Source organism: Giraffa tippelskirchi, chromosome X (assembly GCF_054371585.1).
Source record: "Giraffa tippelskirchi isolate mGirTip1 chromosome X, T2T-mGirTip1v1.2.pri, whole genome shotgun sequence".
NCBI classification, from domain to species: Eukaryota; Metazoa; Chordata; class Mammalia; order Artiodactyla; family Giraffidae; genus Giraffa; species Giraffa tippelskirchi.
This window is the reverse complement of record NC_137289.1, coordinates 1963473-1977919: the sequence shown is the minus strand read 5'-3', so window position 1 is coordinate 1977919 and position 14447 is coordinate 1963473. Positions and strand designations below refer to the sequence as shown.

Here is a 14447-nt window from a genome sequence, read left to right as displayed (position 1 = left end):
AGCGTGACAAGAGGGAGGCGGGCAGCCGAAGAGAAGATCTGTCTCTAAGAGACGTAAACACGTTTTCTGTGCTAGCGGGAAGGAGCCAGCCAAGAAGAAAAGAGGGCAGATGCTGCAAAGACCTAACCACCGCTGGAGCAGGTTCCCGGAGGGCCAAGAAAAGATGGGATCCGGGGCCCAGGAGGTGAGTGGAGATGCTGCGAGCTTCCAGATCGTTCTTCCTGCCCCCAGGCTCACAAGCCAGCTGCAGGGAGTCAGCCGGGAGCCCTGGTGTGACCCACATCTGACCTTGTCCCGCCTGGATGTCTTGACCCCTCTCCACGGTGTTCCCCACGAAACAGAAACTTAAAGAGGACCAGCCAGCGGCTCTCTGAAGCCTCACTTCTAGCCCTTTCTGGAAAGGCCTTCACCATGCCCATCGTCCCTGGGGCCAAGAAGCGCTCTCCTGCAGCCCTCGGAGTCCTCCTCCTCCTCCAGGAAGCTCGCCCGTCTGCCTCGCCGGGACCCGGGCGCTGCCTCTGGGAGGCGTGACCGCGCGCGGCGCCCCCGTGTGGCCGGGGCTGGCGGCGGCGGCGGCGGCGGGCGAGCTGGCGGCGGCCCCGGGTGCCGCCCCTTCCGGCCCGCCGGGCGTCGCACGAGGCCGCCTTAAAGGGGAAGTGAGTCAGTGTTCACGGACCCGGCCGGCCAAGGCCCGCGCCCGCCGCGGCCCGGAGAGGCCCCGGCCCGGCGGCGGCGGCGGCGGCGGCGGCGGCCATGGCCGGGGGGCCGGGCCCGGGAGACCCCGCGGTCCCCGGTGCCCAGCACTTCTTGTACGAGGTGCCGCCCTGGGTCATGTGCCGCTTCTATAAAGTGATGGACGCCCTGGAGCCCGCCGACTGGTGCCAGTTCGGTGGGTGGCCGCAGGCCGGCAGGGGCGGGGCGGGGCGGGCCGGGGAGCCGCGCGGGGGCCCGGGCGCCGCGGCCTGACACCCCCTGCCCCGCAGCCGCCCTGATCGTCCGCGACCAGACCGAGCTGCGGCTGTGCGAGCGCTCCGGGCAGCGCACGGCCAGCGTCCTGTGGCCGTGGATCAACCGCAACGCCCGCGTGGCCGACCTCGTGCGCATCCTCACGCACCTGCAGCTGCTGCGGGCGCGGGACATCATCACTGCTTGTGAGCGCGGCCCGGGGACTCCCAGGACCCCCAGGACCCCAGGCCAGGGGCCGCTCAGGGCTTACCCCGGAGCTCCTCCCTCCAGCCTGGGCCTAACCGTCCTTTCCTTCCCCGGCGTCCCAGGGCACCCTCCTGCCCCGCTTCTGCCCCCCAGCACCACCTCCCCGATACCCAGCAGCATCTCCGCACCCTCCGAGACTGCGGTTCCCGGCCACCGGAAGTTGCCGTCTCTGGCCTCCACCCTCCTCTCCCCAGGTAAGACGGCCCTGGCTGGGGTGGTTCGTGGGGGTTGGCCTGATGAACCTCAGGAAAGGACCCCCTTGCTCCTGGCCATCCCGGTAGATCTTGCCCCTGGCCTCTGCCTGCCTCTCACTGGTGTCTTTACGAAGCTTTTCCAGGCTCCCAGACTCACTCTGACCCCGAGCTCTGCCCTGGACCAAGCCCAGCTGCCCATCAGCCACCATTGCCATCTCCAGCCCCCTCATCTACCAAGGTAGGTGGGTCCTGCCCCCCACCCAGAGGTTTGACGCCAGCAAGCAGTGACAAAGCCGCCTTTGGTCCCCTGGGCCACCCCAGGCAGCCCAGCAAGGGTGGGCTGAGGCAGAGGGGAGGACATGGGACCTCACCTGATACAGGGTCTCTTCCCACAGCCCAGCCCAGAGAGCCCCGTGTCCCTCCTGCCAGGGGCCCCCTCCTCTTCGTTCTGCTGGCCCCTCCATGAGATTTGCCAGGGCACCCACGACTTCTCAGAGGAGCTCAAGATCGGGGAGGGCGGCTTTGGCTGTGTGTACCGGGCGGTGATGAGGAACACAGTCTATGCTGTGAAGAGGCTCAAGGAGGTGTGTGGAGCATCCTCGCCAGGGCCCTCGAGGGCTGTTCCCAGACTCGGGCTTTTGTGGTCCTCCTCCCCCTCTTCGGGACCCCGCAGGGTTCCTTCAGCCCTCTGATTTTGCAGTCCAGGGCCCCCAGCCCCATGCTCCTTCTGGGCCCAGAACAGGTGGCAGGGGGTGTGGCCGTGAAGTCCGGGCCACAGGAATCTCACACTGCCGGTCCCCCCTGCCTCATTCTCCCCGAGGGCTGCAGGAGGCCGACCTGGAGTGGACCACAGTGAAGCAGAGCTTCCAAACCGAAGTGCAGCAGCTGTCACGGTGAGCCTGTGGGCAGGGGCAGGGCCCCGCCAGGACCGTGTGTCCGGGGACGTGGCTCCCCCTTGGTCCGCAGCCTGCCAGGCCCAAGCGAGCTGGGGAACCTGGTTAGGGACCATCTGCGCCCCGCACCCCACTCCGCGATGGCCGGATGGAAGGCGTGCTGGACGCTGGGAGCAGAGTGCTGAGACCCCACTGTTTCAATTAGGTTTCGTCACCCCAACATTGTGGACTTTGCCGGCTACTGTGCTCAGAGTGGCTTCTACTGCCTTGTCTATGGCTTCCTGCCCAATGGCTCCCTGGAAGACCGCCTCCACGTCCAGGTAAGCCTTGCCCAGCCCAGCCTGGCACACTGTGTCCTGCTTGGCACCTGGTCTGAGTGGGACAGGGCGCTGGGGCCCTTGGCGTCAGTGAGCAGGGCCTCTCCGTGCTCAGAAGCTGAGCTTGTGGGGCCTCTGAAAGGGGCTTTGTCTGCTCCCCTGGGGAATCGGAATAGCATAATGGTCTTGGCGGCATCGCCCAGAGGGCAAGAGGCAACGAACAGCCCCTGGGCCCCATCTAGAGAGGCGCCCACAGGATGCAACGGCTGACTGAGCCCAGGACAGGAGCATCTCTGACCTGACACTTCAGCGCTCAGGGGAAGCATGGATGGGCGTGAAAGACAGTGGCCTCGCGGTCTCCCCTTTCTTCCTTGTGCTCCTCCAGACACAAGCCTGGCCCACTCTCTCCTGGCCTCAGCGACTGGACATCCTTTTGGGCACAGCCCGGGCAATTCAGTTCTTACATCAAGATAGCCCCAGCCTCATCCACGGAGATGTCAAGAGGTGCGGCGGGGATATGGCCAGCCCCTGGGGGCCTTCGAGGGTGGCAGGAGCCCAGTGGCAAGGGGTGATGCTCCCACACCTCCCACCAGCAGGGACTGGGGGTGCCTGCTGCCTGGTCCCCGGGAGCCTGGCCCTGAGCGATCCCCCTGAGAACAGGGGACGTCAGAGCTGGGGTCTGTGGGTCACTGAGCACCCAGTGTGGGCCAGGGGTGGACACGGAGGCCAAGGATGGGCCCCACTGGTGAACAGTGCCTCAACTGCAGGACGGGTCTCTGGGGGCCACTTGCTCGGAGCCCCAAGGGGCTGGAACACCACGAGCATGGGCCACGATCTGCCGCTGAGGAGCATGTCGGTGGCTCCAGTCTGATTGTCTCAGGACCAGGCAGGGGGCAGTAAGCACAGGGGTGATGAATCGCAGAGAGAGCTAGGGTCAGGCTGACACCACCGCCTTCCGTCCCCAAGTTCCAATGTCCTTCTGGATGAGAGACTGATGCCCAAACTGGGGGACTTCGGCCTGGCCCGTCTCAGCCGGTTTGCGGGGGCCAACCCCAGCCAGAGTAGTAGCGTGGCCCGGACTCGGACGGTGCGCGGCACCCTGGCCTACCTGCCCGAGGAGTACGTGAAGACTGGGAGGCTGGCCGTGGACACCGATACCTTCAGCTTCGGCGTGGTGAGCTGCGGGGCCCTCGGCCGGCCTGGGGTTGGGGGGCCACGGCCCCCGGAGAATCCCCCAGCAGGCCTGACCAGCTTCAGTTCCTGGGACCCGTCCTCCCCAGCTCAGGCGCCCTGCGTGGCTCCGCACCTTCATGTCTGTCAGTGTCCATTCCTCTGCTCCACATGGGCCCTCCAGAACTCCCGAGCTTGAGTCCCGCGAGCGGGTTCTCGGCGGCCCCAGTCTGCAGCCTGCTCTCTCTGCAGGTGCTGCTGGAGACCCTGGCTGGCCAGAGGGCCGTGAGGATGCATGGCGCCCAGCCCAAGTATCTGGTGAGCCTCCTCCCGAGGCAGGTGGGGAGGGAGAGAGGGAGGGTGGAACAATCTTGAACACGGGGCCCCCGCAGGAGCCAGCCCGGCTGCTGCTGACTCATCGTTGAGAGTAGGCAGGGCCCCAGACAGCTGCATCTGCCTAGCCGGGAACAAACCTGTCTGTCCCCGGCAGGTGCTGTGGGCCCTTCCAGACCCCACCTGGGTTGAGGGGGTTATGGAGGGTGAGGTGCAGCCCGATCACAGTGGAAAACAGAATCGGGGGATCTGGGAGAGGCAATGGTTGGGAATCGGACCACGTCCCCCCTCACCCCAGACGCCTTCCCTGGGTTTTGGGGGGCAGATCTGCTCCTCCGGGGACTGACCCAGAGCCCAAAGTCCAGCTCCTCTCTGCTTAGTCGGCAGGAAGCTTCACACTGTATAAGCCGATGTGTTGCCCGGGCTCAGGGCTGTTTCCGTCCATTCCCGGGTCTCGGAGGGGTCTCTGCCAGAACCGGGCACTGAATAGATCTGCACTTGGGCCCATCGTCAGCACCCCTGTGGGGCAGCATGCTACACCCCACAGGGTCCCTGCCATGGCTTCTCTGGGCAACCGCCAAAAAGCTCTTTCAGAACTGTGAGGAGGTGGTGGAACCCCTTTACCCCCGCCATGCTTGGGGTGAAGGCCCGGACCCTCAGTGTGGTTGCCAGCTTGCTGTCTGTCCTCTAGCCCCAGTGGCTCCCTGTTCCTCTGCCTGAAAGGCCACGCCCCCTGACCCCAGGTTCTATTCCTGGTCCTTCCCATCTGGTCCTGTTCCCACCATCTCCGTGGGGCTCTCCCATCTGAGCCCTGCCCTCTCTGGCTGCTGCTACTGCTACTGCTAAGTCGCTTCAGTCATGTCCGACTCTGTGCAACCCCATAGACAGCAGCCCACCAGGTTCTGCCGTCCCTGGGATTCTCCAGGCAAGAACACTGGAATGGGTTGCCATTTCCTTCTTTCATCATGAAAGTGAAAAGTGAAAGTGAAGTCGCTCAGTCGTGTCTGACTCTTAGCGACCCCATGGACTGCAGCCCACCAGGCTCCTCCGTCCATGGGATTTTCCAGGCAAGAGTACTGGAGTGGGGTGCCATTGCTTTGTTCTCGCTCTGGCTAGTTGCTGTCTTTCGATCAGAGCCTGAGTGTCACTTGCTTGGGCACCCCCCACATCAAAACCCCTGGGGGTGCCTCCCTGCCGCGGTTTCCCCTGGTTTTCGAGGCATGTCGATGTCTCTCCCCTCTCAGGAAGTCAGCTCTGTGAAAGCTCTGTGAAAGGTGCTGGGCGTGTGGCTGGATCCCAGGGGCCCAGGTCAGCGCTGAGCACACACAGATGAGGGCCGGGGGATGGCTGCACAAGGCACGGCCCATGGGGACCAGACTCACATTGCATGTCCCACAGAAAGACCTGGTTGAAGAGGAGGCCGAGGAAGCTGGGGTGACCCTGAAGGGCACCCAGACCACAGTCCAAGGAAGGCTGGCCGCAGACACGTGGGCCGCCCCAGTCGCTGCCCAGATCTACAAGAAGCACCTAGACCCCAGGCCGGGGCCATGCCCACCAGAGCTGGGCCTGGCCCTGGGCCAGCTGGCTTGCTGCTGCCTGCACCGCCGGGCCAAGAGGAGACCCCCGATGACCCAGGTAGTCCTGTGAGCTGGGTGTACGGGAAGTGCTTGAGATGCCAGTCTCCACATGTTGCTCGCCTGCTCTTGGGTTCGGCTTGAGCCCCCACCGAACCCGGCCGGGTACAGAGAGGGAGGTGATCGGCTTTTTACTGCGCCCCCTTCTGGGTGCCTGGCGCTACTGCATCTGCCTTTTTTGTGTCCCTTCCACCTCTATGTCTCTCTTTTTTAAAAATTTATTTATTTATTTTAATTGGAGGCTAATTACTTTACAATATCGTGGTGGTTTTTGCCATACATTCACATGAATCAGCCGTGGGTGTACATGTGTTCCCCATCCTGAACCCCCCCTCCCACATCCCTCCACATCCTATCCTTCATTTGTCTCTCTTGAGAAAAGAAAGAAGCATCATTGAGGGCATCAGGGCAACGAGGTTTGTTTTCTCGAAGACAAAGAGAAGCCTCTCTCGGTCCTTAGCTTTAGTGGCGACGATTGTCTTCTCTGGCCCTGACCCAGAGCTGCCCTGAGGTTCTGCCACCCTCCGCGAGAACCTGGTCAGGGCCACTCGCCCTGAGAGCCCTGATCCCTCCCTGCAGGTGTACCAGATGCTGGAGGAGCTGCAGGTGGCAGTGGTAGGGCCATGCCTGGAGCCGGAGGCTGCCAGCCGCAGCCCCCCTTCCCCACAAGAGAACTCCTATGTGTCCACCAGTGGGAGCGCCCTGAGCCATGCCAGCCCCCGGCAGCCCCTGGCAGCGCCCTCGGGGGCCCAGGCCCAGGCTACAGACTGGCCGCAGAAAGGTGCCAACCAGCCCGTGGAGAGCGACGAGAGCATGTCTGACCTCTCCGCTGCCCTGCACTCCTGGCATCTGAGCCCCAGCTGCCCTGCGGGCCCAGGGGCCCCCGGCTGGACACCAGTACCCCTTGGGCAGGCTGCCCACACCCAAGGGGGTGCCGCCCGAGAGTTGAGCTGGGGGAGCGGCCCAGGTCTCCAGCCCACAGCTGTGGAAGGTACCAGCAGGGGGACCAAAGGCCTTTCTGGGAAAACCCTGTCCTCCCCACCCCAGCCTTCTGGGAGGAGAGATCCGGGACCTGCTGTGAAGCTCCATCTGTCCTTAGCAAGTTGCGGGCTGCCGTCTTGGGGCGGGCTGCTCGCCTGACCCCAGGAAGGTACACAGAAGGACCGCCCCGGGCCATCTCGTCTCGCCGGGCCATGCCCCCAGCTGGCTGAGGACAGGCCAGGAGCAAGGCAGGCCCAGTCCACTGCTGGGCTCCAGGCCTTGCCCACAGACAGACAGAGCGCCCAGGACCTCTGTCTTTCGGGAGGGCAGGGAGGGAGCTAGGCTGGGGACGGGGAAGGCTCGCGAGGCCGGCAGTGAGTGTCAGCAGGGAGTTCCCAGTGGCTCAGGGGGTCCTCTCTCCACCCCAGGACCCCTCCTGGGCAGCTCCACGTCCTCGCGGCCCCCACAGATCGTGATCAATCCGGCACGACAGAAGATGCTGCAGAAGCTGGCCTTGTATGAGGATGGAGTCCTAGACAGCCTGCAGCTGCTCTCGTCCAGCTCTCTCCCAGGTACCCCCCAAGAATGGTGGCCTTTGAGAGATCATGTGCTCTGGGCACAGCCCGGTCCTGTCCTGTCCCACCTCCCTGTCCTGCCAACACTCCCCCTCCCCGTAGTCTGTCCTGTCCCACCTCCCTGTCCTGCCAACACTCCCCCTCCCCGTAGTCTGGGATTGCCAGCCCTGCTCGTGCTTCCAGAACATATGAAGCCCCCGATGGGCAGGTTGCATTCAAAGAAGTGCTGCTGAGGAATGGAAACCACTAAGTCCAGAGAATGCCCCGGGAGTGAGGGGGTATGGCAGCCCTGCTGTCGGCTAACCAACTGGCATTTGCTTCCCGCTGCGCAGACTCGGGCCAGGACCCGCAGGACAGGCAGGGGCCCAAAGAGAGAGACGAGTTTCGGAGCTGAACCGCCTGCCTGGGCTGATCCCCAAACCTGGAAGTCCAAGTTCTCATGGTCAGAAGTTCTCACAGCCCTCGACCCCTCAGCGGCCCGCGGGCATTGGGGGTAGGGGGGCTCCATCTGCCTGGAGAAGGGCACGTGGTGGCCCTGGTACTCTTGGGGTGTGGGCATGGGCCGGGCTCGGAGCCCCCCACCCCGGGTAGGGCAGGGACATCTCCACGACCTGCCCTTGGTCCAGCATCTGCGGAAGTGGAAGGCCGCTGGCTCTGGAGGGGCCAAGGAGGAGCCAGGAGTGGGCACTGCCAGTTGGGCAGGACATCTGTAGCCCAGGGCTACAGGGCAGAGAGCTGTTGAGGCGGGGGCCCCTCCCAGCCTTATAACTGGGAAAAGACAGAGGTGTGGCTGGCTCGTGGTTCAGTCCACGAGCTGGAAGTGGGGGTTCTGAGAGGCCCCGGGGAGTCCCGCAGCACCTCCCACCAGACCAGTGTCTGCAGGCTTCCCCAGGGAGCCAGGAGCTGGCCCAGCACCCAGGCCACCTCTCGGTGCTGTGGACAGTCACTGAGCTAGGCTGGGCTCTCCAGACCACAGGCTCTACCCTGGGCATGGCTTGTGGCAGAGGGGTCACGCCCCCCCCCAAGGTTTGGCTTGGCACACACCTTGTATCACCCAGAGAGTGAGAAGCCCCAAGAAGGCAGGAAGTTGGGAGCCAAGCAGAGAGGAAGGAAGAAGACAAGGGGACTCCAAGTTTTCGGAGCAAGTCAGGGTTCATGTTGCTGAGTGTCTCTGAGAGCAGCCCAGGGCTGTAGCAGAGGCTCCAGATGCTTCTGTGTCTGCAGTCATGAGTCACACTACAGGCCCCACATAAGCGAGGCATTGGTGGAGTCCAAGTTCTCCTGGAGTAATAAAAGCTTACCCTTCCATCTCTGGCTGTACTCGTAGACTTTGTGGTAAAGCCCTGAATTTGTCCAGGGCCTTTCTTCTCAGGGTTCTTGACTGTCCAAACCCAGACACCAGTCTCCCACCCCACCCCCAAATCTTCTGCAGGTACTTGCTTCCTCTCCCAGTAAGCCCCATGCTGGTGACAGGTCACACAACACTACTACCCAACAGTACGTACTTTCACAGGTTGTTGCATTTTCCCCTATGTTACACGTTTTTATTGTAAATGGCATCTTTATTTCCTTTTCTAACTGCTCATTACTCGTGTATAGAAGCACAATTGACTTCTGTCCAATGGCTTTGCCTTCTGTGACCATGCTTCAATTTACACATTAGCTCTAATAGTTGTTTGGTAAATACCGTGGGATGGTTTATGCACACAACCATCTCATATGCAAATAAAGACTGTTTCACCTCTTCCTTTCCATTCTGTATGCTGTTTAGCTCTTGTTCTTTTTTTCATTTCTTTCTTTCTTTATTTTTTTTGTTTGGCTATACCTTGCAGCTTGTGGGATCTTAGTTCCCTGACCAGGGATTAAACCCAGGCCCACGGCAGTGAAAGCGCAGAATCCTAAACACTGACCCACCAGGGAATTCCCTTTGTTCTTTTTCTTACCTTGTTACACTAGCTAGGGCTTCTGGTCCAGTATTGAATAGAAGTGGTGAAAGGGGACATCCTTGCCTTGTTCTCAGTATGAAGTGAAGTATGATGCTACCAATAGAATTGTCATAGGTGTATTTTGTCAATGTGGTAAACCCCATAAGTTGATTTTCTAATATTAAACCAATTGTATATTCCTTAGATAAAACCAGCACTTGATCATGGCGTTACCCTTTTATATATTGCTAAATTCCATTTGCTAATACCGTTTGACAATTTTTGCATCTGTTCATGAGGGAGGGATACTGATCTGTAGTTGTCTTGTAATATCTTTACCTGGTTTTGCTATCAGATAGGGCTTCATAGAGTAAGTTGGAAAGTGTTTCCTTCTCCTCCTAGGTTGTTGAAGAGCTCGTATATGCTTAAGTGTTACTCCTGTAAATGTTTGATGGAATCACCGGTGAAGTCCTCTGCATCTGGAGTTTTCTTTCTTTTCTTTTTTTTGAGTTTTCTTTGAGGGAAGGTTTTTCATTATAAATCCAATTTCTTTAATTAGATATCAGGCCCTTCAGATTTTGTTCATGTGTCAGTTTTAGCAATTGGTGTCTTTCAAGGAATTTGCCCGTTTCGTCTAAGTTGACATAAACTTAATAATGCCCCCTTACCCTTTGATGTCTGTAGGATATATAGCAATAGTCCCTCTTTCATCCCCAATACTGGTAATTTGTGTCTTTCCTTTTTCTGAATTTATTTTATTTTCTTTTTGGCTGGGCTGGGTCTTCACTGCTGCACACAGGCTTTCTCTAGTTGTGGCGAGTGGAAGCTACTATTTGTTGGGGTGCACAGAGGCCTCAGTAGTTATGGCTCATGGGCTTAGTTGCTCTGCGGCATGAGGGATCTTTCTGGGCCGGGGATTGAAGTCATGTCTCCTGCTTTGGCAGGCAGACTCCCAACCACTGGGCCACCAGGGAAGTCCCATGTCTTTCCTTTTTTTTTTTTTTTGATCAGCCTACATAGAGGCTTATCAATTTTATTGATCATTTCAAAGAAGCATGTTTGGTTTCACTGATTTTTCTCTATTGTCCATTTTCTCTCTTTTATTAAATTCCACTATCATGTCCTTTCTTTTGTTTTGGAGTAATAAATCTTATTTGGGGTTTAATTTGCTCATTTTTTTTCCAGCTTCTTAAAGTATAATCCTTAATCGGTGATTTTAAAAGTTTCTTTTTCTAATATAAGCATTTAAGGCTATAAATTCCCTTTGAGAACACCATTAGCTGCATCCTACTGATTTAGATATGTTGTTTTCATTCTCATTCAATTCATAATGTTTTCTACTTTTCCTTGTGATTATTTTCTTTAACTAATGTCTTACTTAGAGGTGTATTTAGTTTCCAAATATTTGAGGATTTTACAGATACCTGTGTTATGTGTTTTTTAATTCTGTTGTGCTCAGAGAATTTACTCTGTATAGTTGCATTCCTTTGAAAATAATTGAGACTTGCTTCATGACTTAACATATGGTTTAGCTTGGTGAATGTTCCATGTGTATTTGGAAAGAGTGTATATTCGGCAGTTGGGTGGAGTATTCTATAAGTGTCAGGTCAAGATGGTTGATAGTGTTTGAGTCTCTGGATTGCAGTCTCCAGCTGTAACTCCATCTTTCTCCTTTCAATTGTTTTAGATTTTGCTGCATGTATTTTCATGTTCTTATTGGGTGCATACACGTTTAGGATTGTGTTCTTTATAAATTGGCTCTTTCAGCATCATGAAATGCCCCTCTTTATCTCTGGTAATGTTCTTTCTTTTGATGTCTGCTTTGTCTGGTATGGATATAAGTGGCTACTCCCAACTTCCTTGTGCTTAATTTGTTCCCTGGTATAGCCTTTTTTTCAGTTCTGTGCCTTTGAATTTAAAGTGCACTTATAGGTGCATATGGTTCAGTGTTACTTTTTGTTTTGGTTTATCTTTTTTAACCAGTTTCATAATCTCTGCCTTTTTAATTGGTCTGTTTAGTCCATTCACATGTGATGGTTTCAGTCTATCAACTGCTTTTTATTTTCTGTCTATTTGTCACATCTGTCCTTTGTTCCTCTTTTCCTCTGTCCCTAACATCTTTTGATTAATCACATGTTTCTTGTATTCTATTATTTCTCTCCTTTTGGCTCTAATAACTGAGACCACTGGTTCTACTCGAGAGCTGCATCATATCCTGGAAAGTACCTCCAGGCAGAAATGCCAGGCTGCTCGAAGCGGTCACGACATTTGTTTTCCTTCTGATCACAGTCTGATCCTGCCAGTTGTCCAATATCTGAAAATAGTTGTTTCAGATATTTTGTCTAGTTTTCTAGCCGGAATCACAACATTCCCCTCTTTTCTGAGGAATTCTTAGGTCCTAAGATGACCCCATCTTTCTCCTGCAGGATCCATTTTTTCCTCACTCCTGGATCTACTTTCATCAAATATGTTCTAGTAGCTTCCATTCTTTCTTTTTTTTTTCCAGTCTCATGTGATTTGATTTTAATTTTTCTTGAAATGCAGTAGGTTAACAATGTTGTTTCAGGTATACAACAGTGTTTCACTTATACACTATAAATATATCTATCCTTTTCACTTATACACTATAGATATATCTGTTCTTTTTTAGATTCTTTTCCTTTATAGGTCAGTCACCACAAGGTATCGAGTAGAATTCCCCATGCTATACAGTAGGTTGGTTAGTAGCTTGAACCATTCCTTTGACCCAGCACCTCTCTCCAAATCATAACCCCAATTTTCTATTCCTCTTTATGGACAAAGGTCTCAAAATAATTGTCTCTTTTCTTACTTTTTTCCCATTTCCTCTTCAAACCCTTCTAATCTGGCTTCGACCTGACCACTCCACCAAAGTGATGTCCAAGACACCACTGACCCTGTTACTGAATCTCGTGACCCCCTTCTGACTTCATCCTCCAGGCCTATGGGTGCCCTCTGGGTGCCACCTCTGCGATGTTGCCTGCTGTGTCCTCCTACCACCCCTTCACTACCTCCACTCCTTTTCACCCAGATGCCTACCAGACATGTCCTCTTTGATGTCTCGCAGGTGCCATAAACCTAAATGGCAAAATAGAACATTGGATTCCCAGCTCACTGATGTTGTTTGGCTGTAGACAGTCAGCTGACAGCCACCACTGAGATCTAAGTCAGCACCAGTTATCTATTGTCCCAAACAACCACCTCAAAATGAGCTGAAACGATGACATTTATTTTGCGAACCTGCAACGTGGGCAAGCCTCTGATGGGTACAACTCAGCGTTAGCTAGAGTAGCCAGAAGGCTGGTTGCTGGGACCACTCAGAGGTTCCTGCACGTGTCTGGTGGTCAACGCTGGGGGTTTGCTGAGTACCCTGCCGGGGCCGGGACACCTACCTGCACATACTGCTTCTTCATGGCCATGTGGCTTCTTCCCAGCATGGGGGCTGGCTTCTAAGAGTGAGCCCCTCAAGACGGCCTGCTGGAGGCCATGTCACTAGTTTCAGCCTGGTTTCCACTGAATCCTCAAGGAGGAAGCGATTATAGGCCAGCTTTTGGTGGGAGGAGTATCAGAGGACTCATGGACGTGTCAAAAACCAGCACAAGGGCATTTCCTTACACAAAGAGTACCACTGTGCTGGCTTCAAACACAGAAGGGTCTGCTGTGTTTTTGAACTTCACAGAAATGGAACCGTGTAGACGGGCCCTGTTTTGGCCAGATTCTTTGACTCAGCACGTTGTTCAGAGATGCAACCGAGCAGTAGCAGCAGACAGGCCTTCGTGCCTGCATGCTCTTCCATTGCGCACACAGACCACATTTCACCCCTTCTCCCCTTCACAGACGTCTGGGTTGTTTTCAGTCGGGAGCTGGTATAAATAAAGGTGCTGTGAACATTTCTGTGCATGTCTTGGTGATGGATGCCTGCATTTCTCTTGGATGTTCTATGCATTAGGGTTTCAGCCTAGAGGCAGAACCACTATTGGTTACAGACAGGGTTCAGCCTGCCAGGGTGCGTGAGGCTGTAGCTTCTGCCTCTCTTGGACCTCAGGTCAGCAGGCCTGGCTTCTGGAAAGAAGAGACAGCCATTCGTGGGAAAGCAAACCCCAGTGAAGCCTGCGTTGGTCTCACCGTATCCCCATGGTTCAAGTGGCCTGCAGACAAGCTGGTGCACAAGGTCACACGCACAGCAACCCCCAGCCATGCTTCCCCCAGATCTCAAATCCAGACCACAAAGGTACTCCGCCCTCCACCAGCCTTCCTACCCCCTCCTCATCTGCCAGATCACACCCAAACTTCTCCTGAGGCCAACCTTGACCTGGGATCACATGTGGAGGGGAATTCTGGGAAATTCAGAAATTTCAGTTCAGCTCGGGTGACACAGTACCAGAGCAGCCCAGGCACATATACACACGGGGTGCATGTGGTCAGCCGTAGCAGGTCCTGCCAGATGTTTTCCAGTGTGGCTATACCAGTTTACTGCCCCCCCCAGCAGTTCGTGAGCATTCCAGTTGCTTCACATCCTCATGGATACTTGGTGTTCGTGTGTTTTCACTGTAGTCATTCCAACAGGGCTGTGAAGGGCTACCTCATTGTGGTTTTAGTTTGCATTTCGCTGATGACTCATGGTCAGCGTCCGTTCATCTGCTTGTTGGCCATCTGCAGCTCTGCTCCTGGGAAAGGCACACCGCGTGATGAGGCCCTTGTTGATATGCAGGGCTTCTGTGTCCATTCAGAGGATTTGTCTTGGATGACAAGCGTCCCATAGCATCTTCTGCCACTCTGGGCTTTACCTTTTCACGCTCTGAATGACATTTGTTGATGAACAGTTCTTAATTTTAATGAAGCCCAACATAGTGATTGTTTCCGTTTGGGTTAAGAGAAGATCTTTTCTGTTAAGATCTTTTCTGTTGGTCTGTGCTCTGCTTCAGAGATTTTGGCTTCCTCCAGGGTCATGAAGATAGTCTCCTTTGACTTCTAGACACTTCATTGTTTTACATTTCATATTTAGCTGCATGCGATACCTCAAGTTGATTTTTGTTTCTGGTGGCAGGTTGACATCAAGCTGTCCTTTTTTTCCCCACGTGGACATCCTGTCTCTCCCACGTATGTTCAGTCGCTCAGTCGTGTCTGACTCTGTGACTCCATGGGCTGTCACCCACCAGGCTCCTCTGTTCATGGGGTTTCCTGACCCAGGAATC

The 14447-nt window shown here is 55.6% G+C and overlaps 1 protein-coding gene across 4 annotated transcripts; it reads left to right on the top strand.

Moving 5' to 3' along the window:
• The first annotated feature begins 658 nt into the window (after positions 1–658).
• On the top strand, positions 659–8617 carry IRAK1 (interleukin 1 receptor associated kinase 1). Of its 4 annotated transcripts, none has more exons than XM_081563847.1 (14): positions 659–889; positions 984–1151; positions 1275–1406; positions 1541–1644; positions 1802–1990; positions 2235–2299; positions 2505–2619; positions 3002–3120; positions 3583–3790; positions 4039–4104; positions 5518–5754; positions 6333–6534; positions 7163–7306; positions 7642–8617. In XM_081563847.1, exons 1-14 carry the CDS (start codon positions 754–756, stop codon positions 7701–7703), a joined length of 1947 nt encoding a protein of 648 aa, XP_081419973.1. In that variant the 5' UTR covers positions 659–753; the 3' UTR covers positions 7704–8617. The 4 variants fall into 4 exon arrangements, with proteins under 4 accessions (XP_081419973.1, XP_081419971.1, XP_081419972.1 ...); XM_081563845.1 differs by having other exon boundaries at positions 6333–6744; XM_081563846.1 differs by having other exon boundaries at positions 5518–5757; positions 6426–6744.
• Positions 8618–14447: the final 5830 nt, after the last annotated feature.

Coding starts and splice junctions, on each gene's coding strand:
- IRAK1 (XM_081563845.1), top strand. CDS start 754: ATGGCCGGGGGGCCGGGCCCGGGAGACCCCGCGGTCCCCGGTGCCCAG. Junction 1,152..1,274: donor GCGGGACATCATCACTGCTT/GTGAGCGCGGCC, acceptor CCGGCGTCCCAG/GGCACCCTCCTGCCCCGCTT. Junction 5,755..6,332: donor GGAGACCCCCGATGACCCAG/GTAGTCCTGTGA, acceptor CCCTCCCTGCAG/GTGTACCAGATGCTGGAGGA.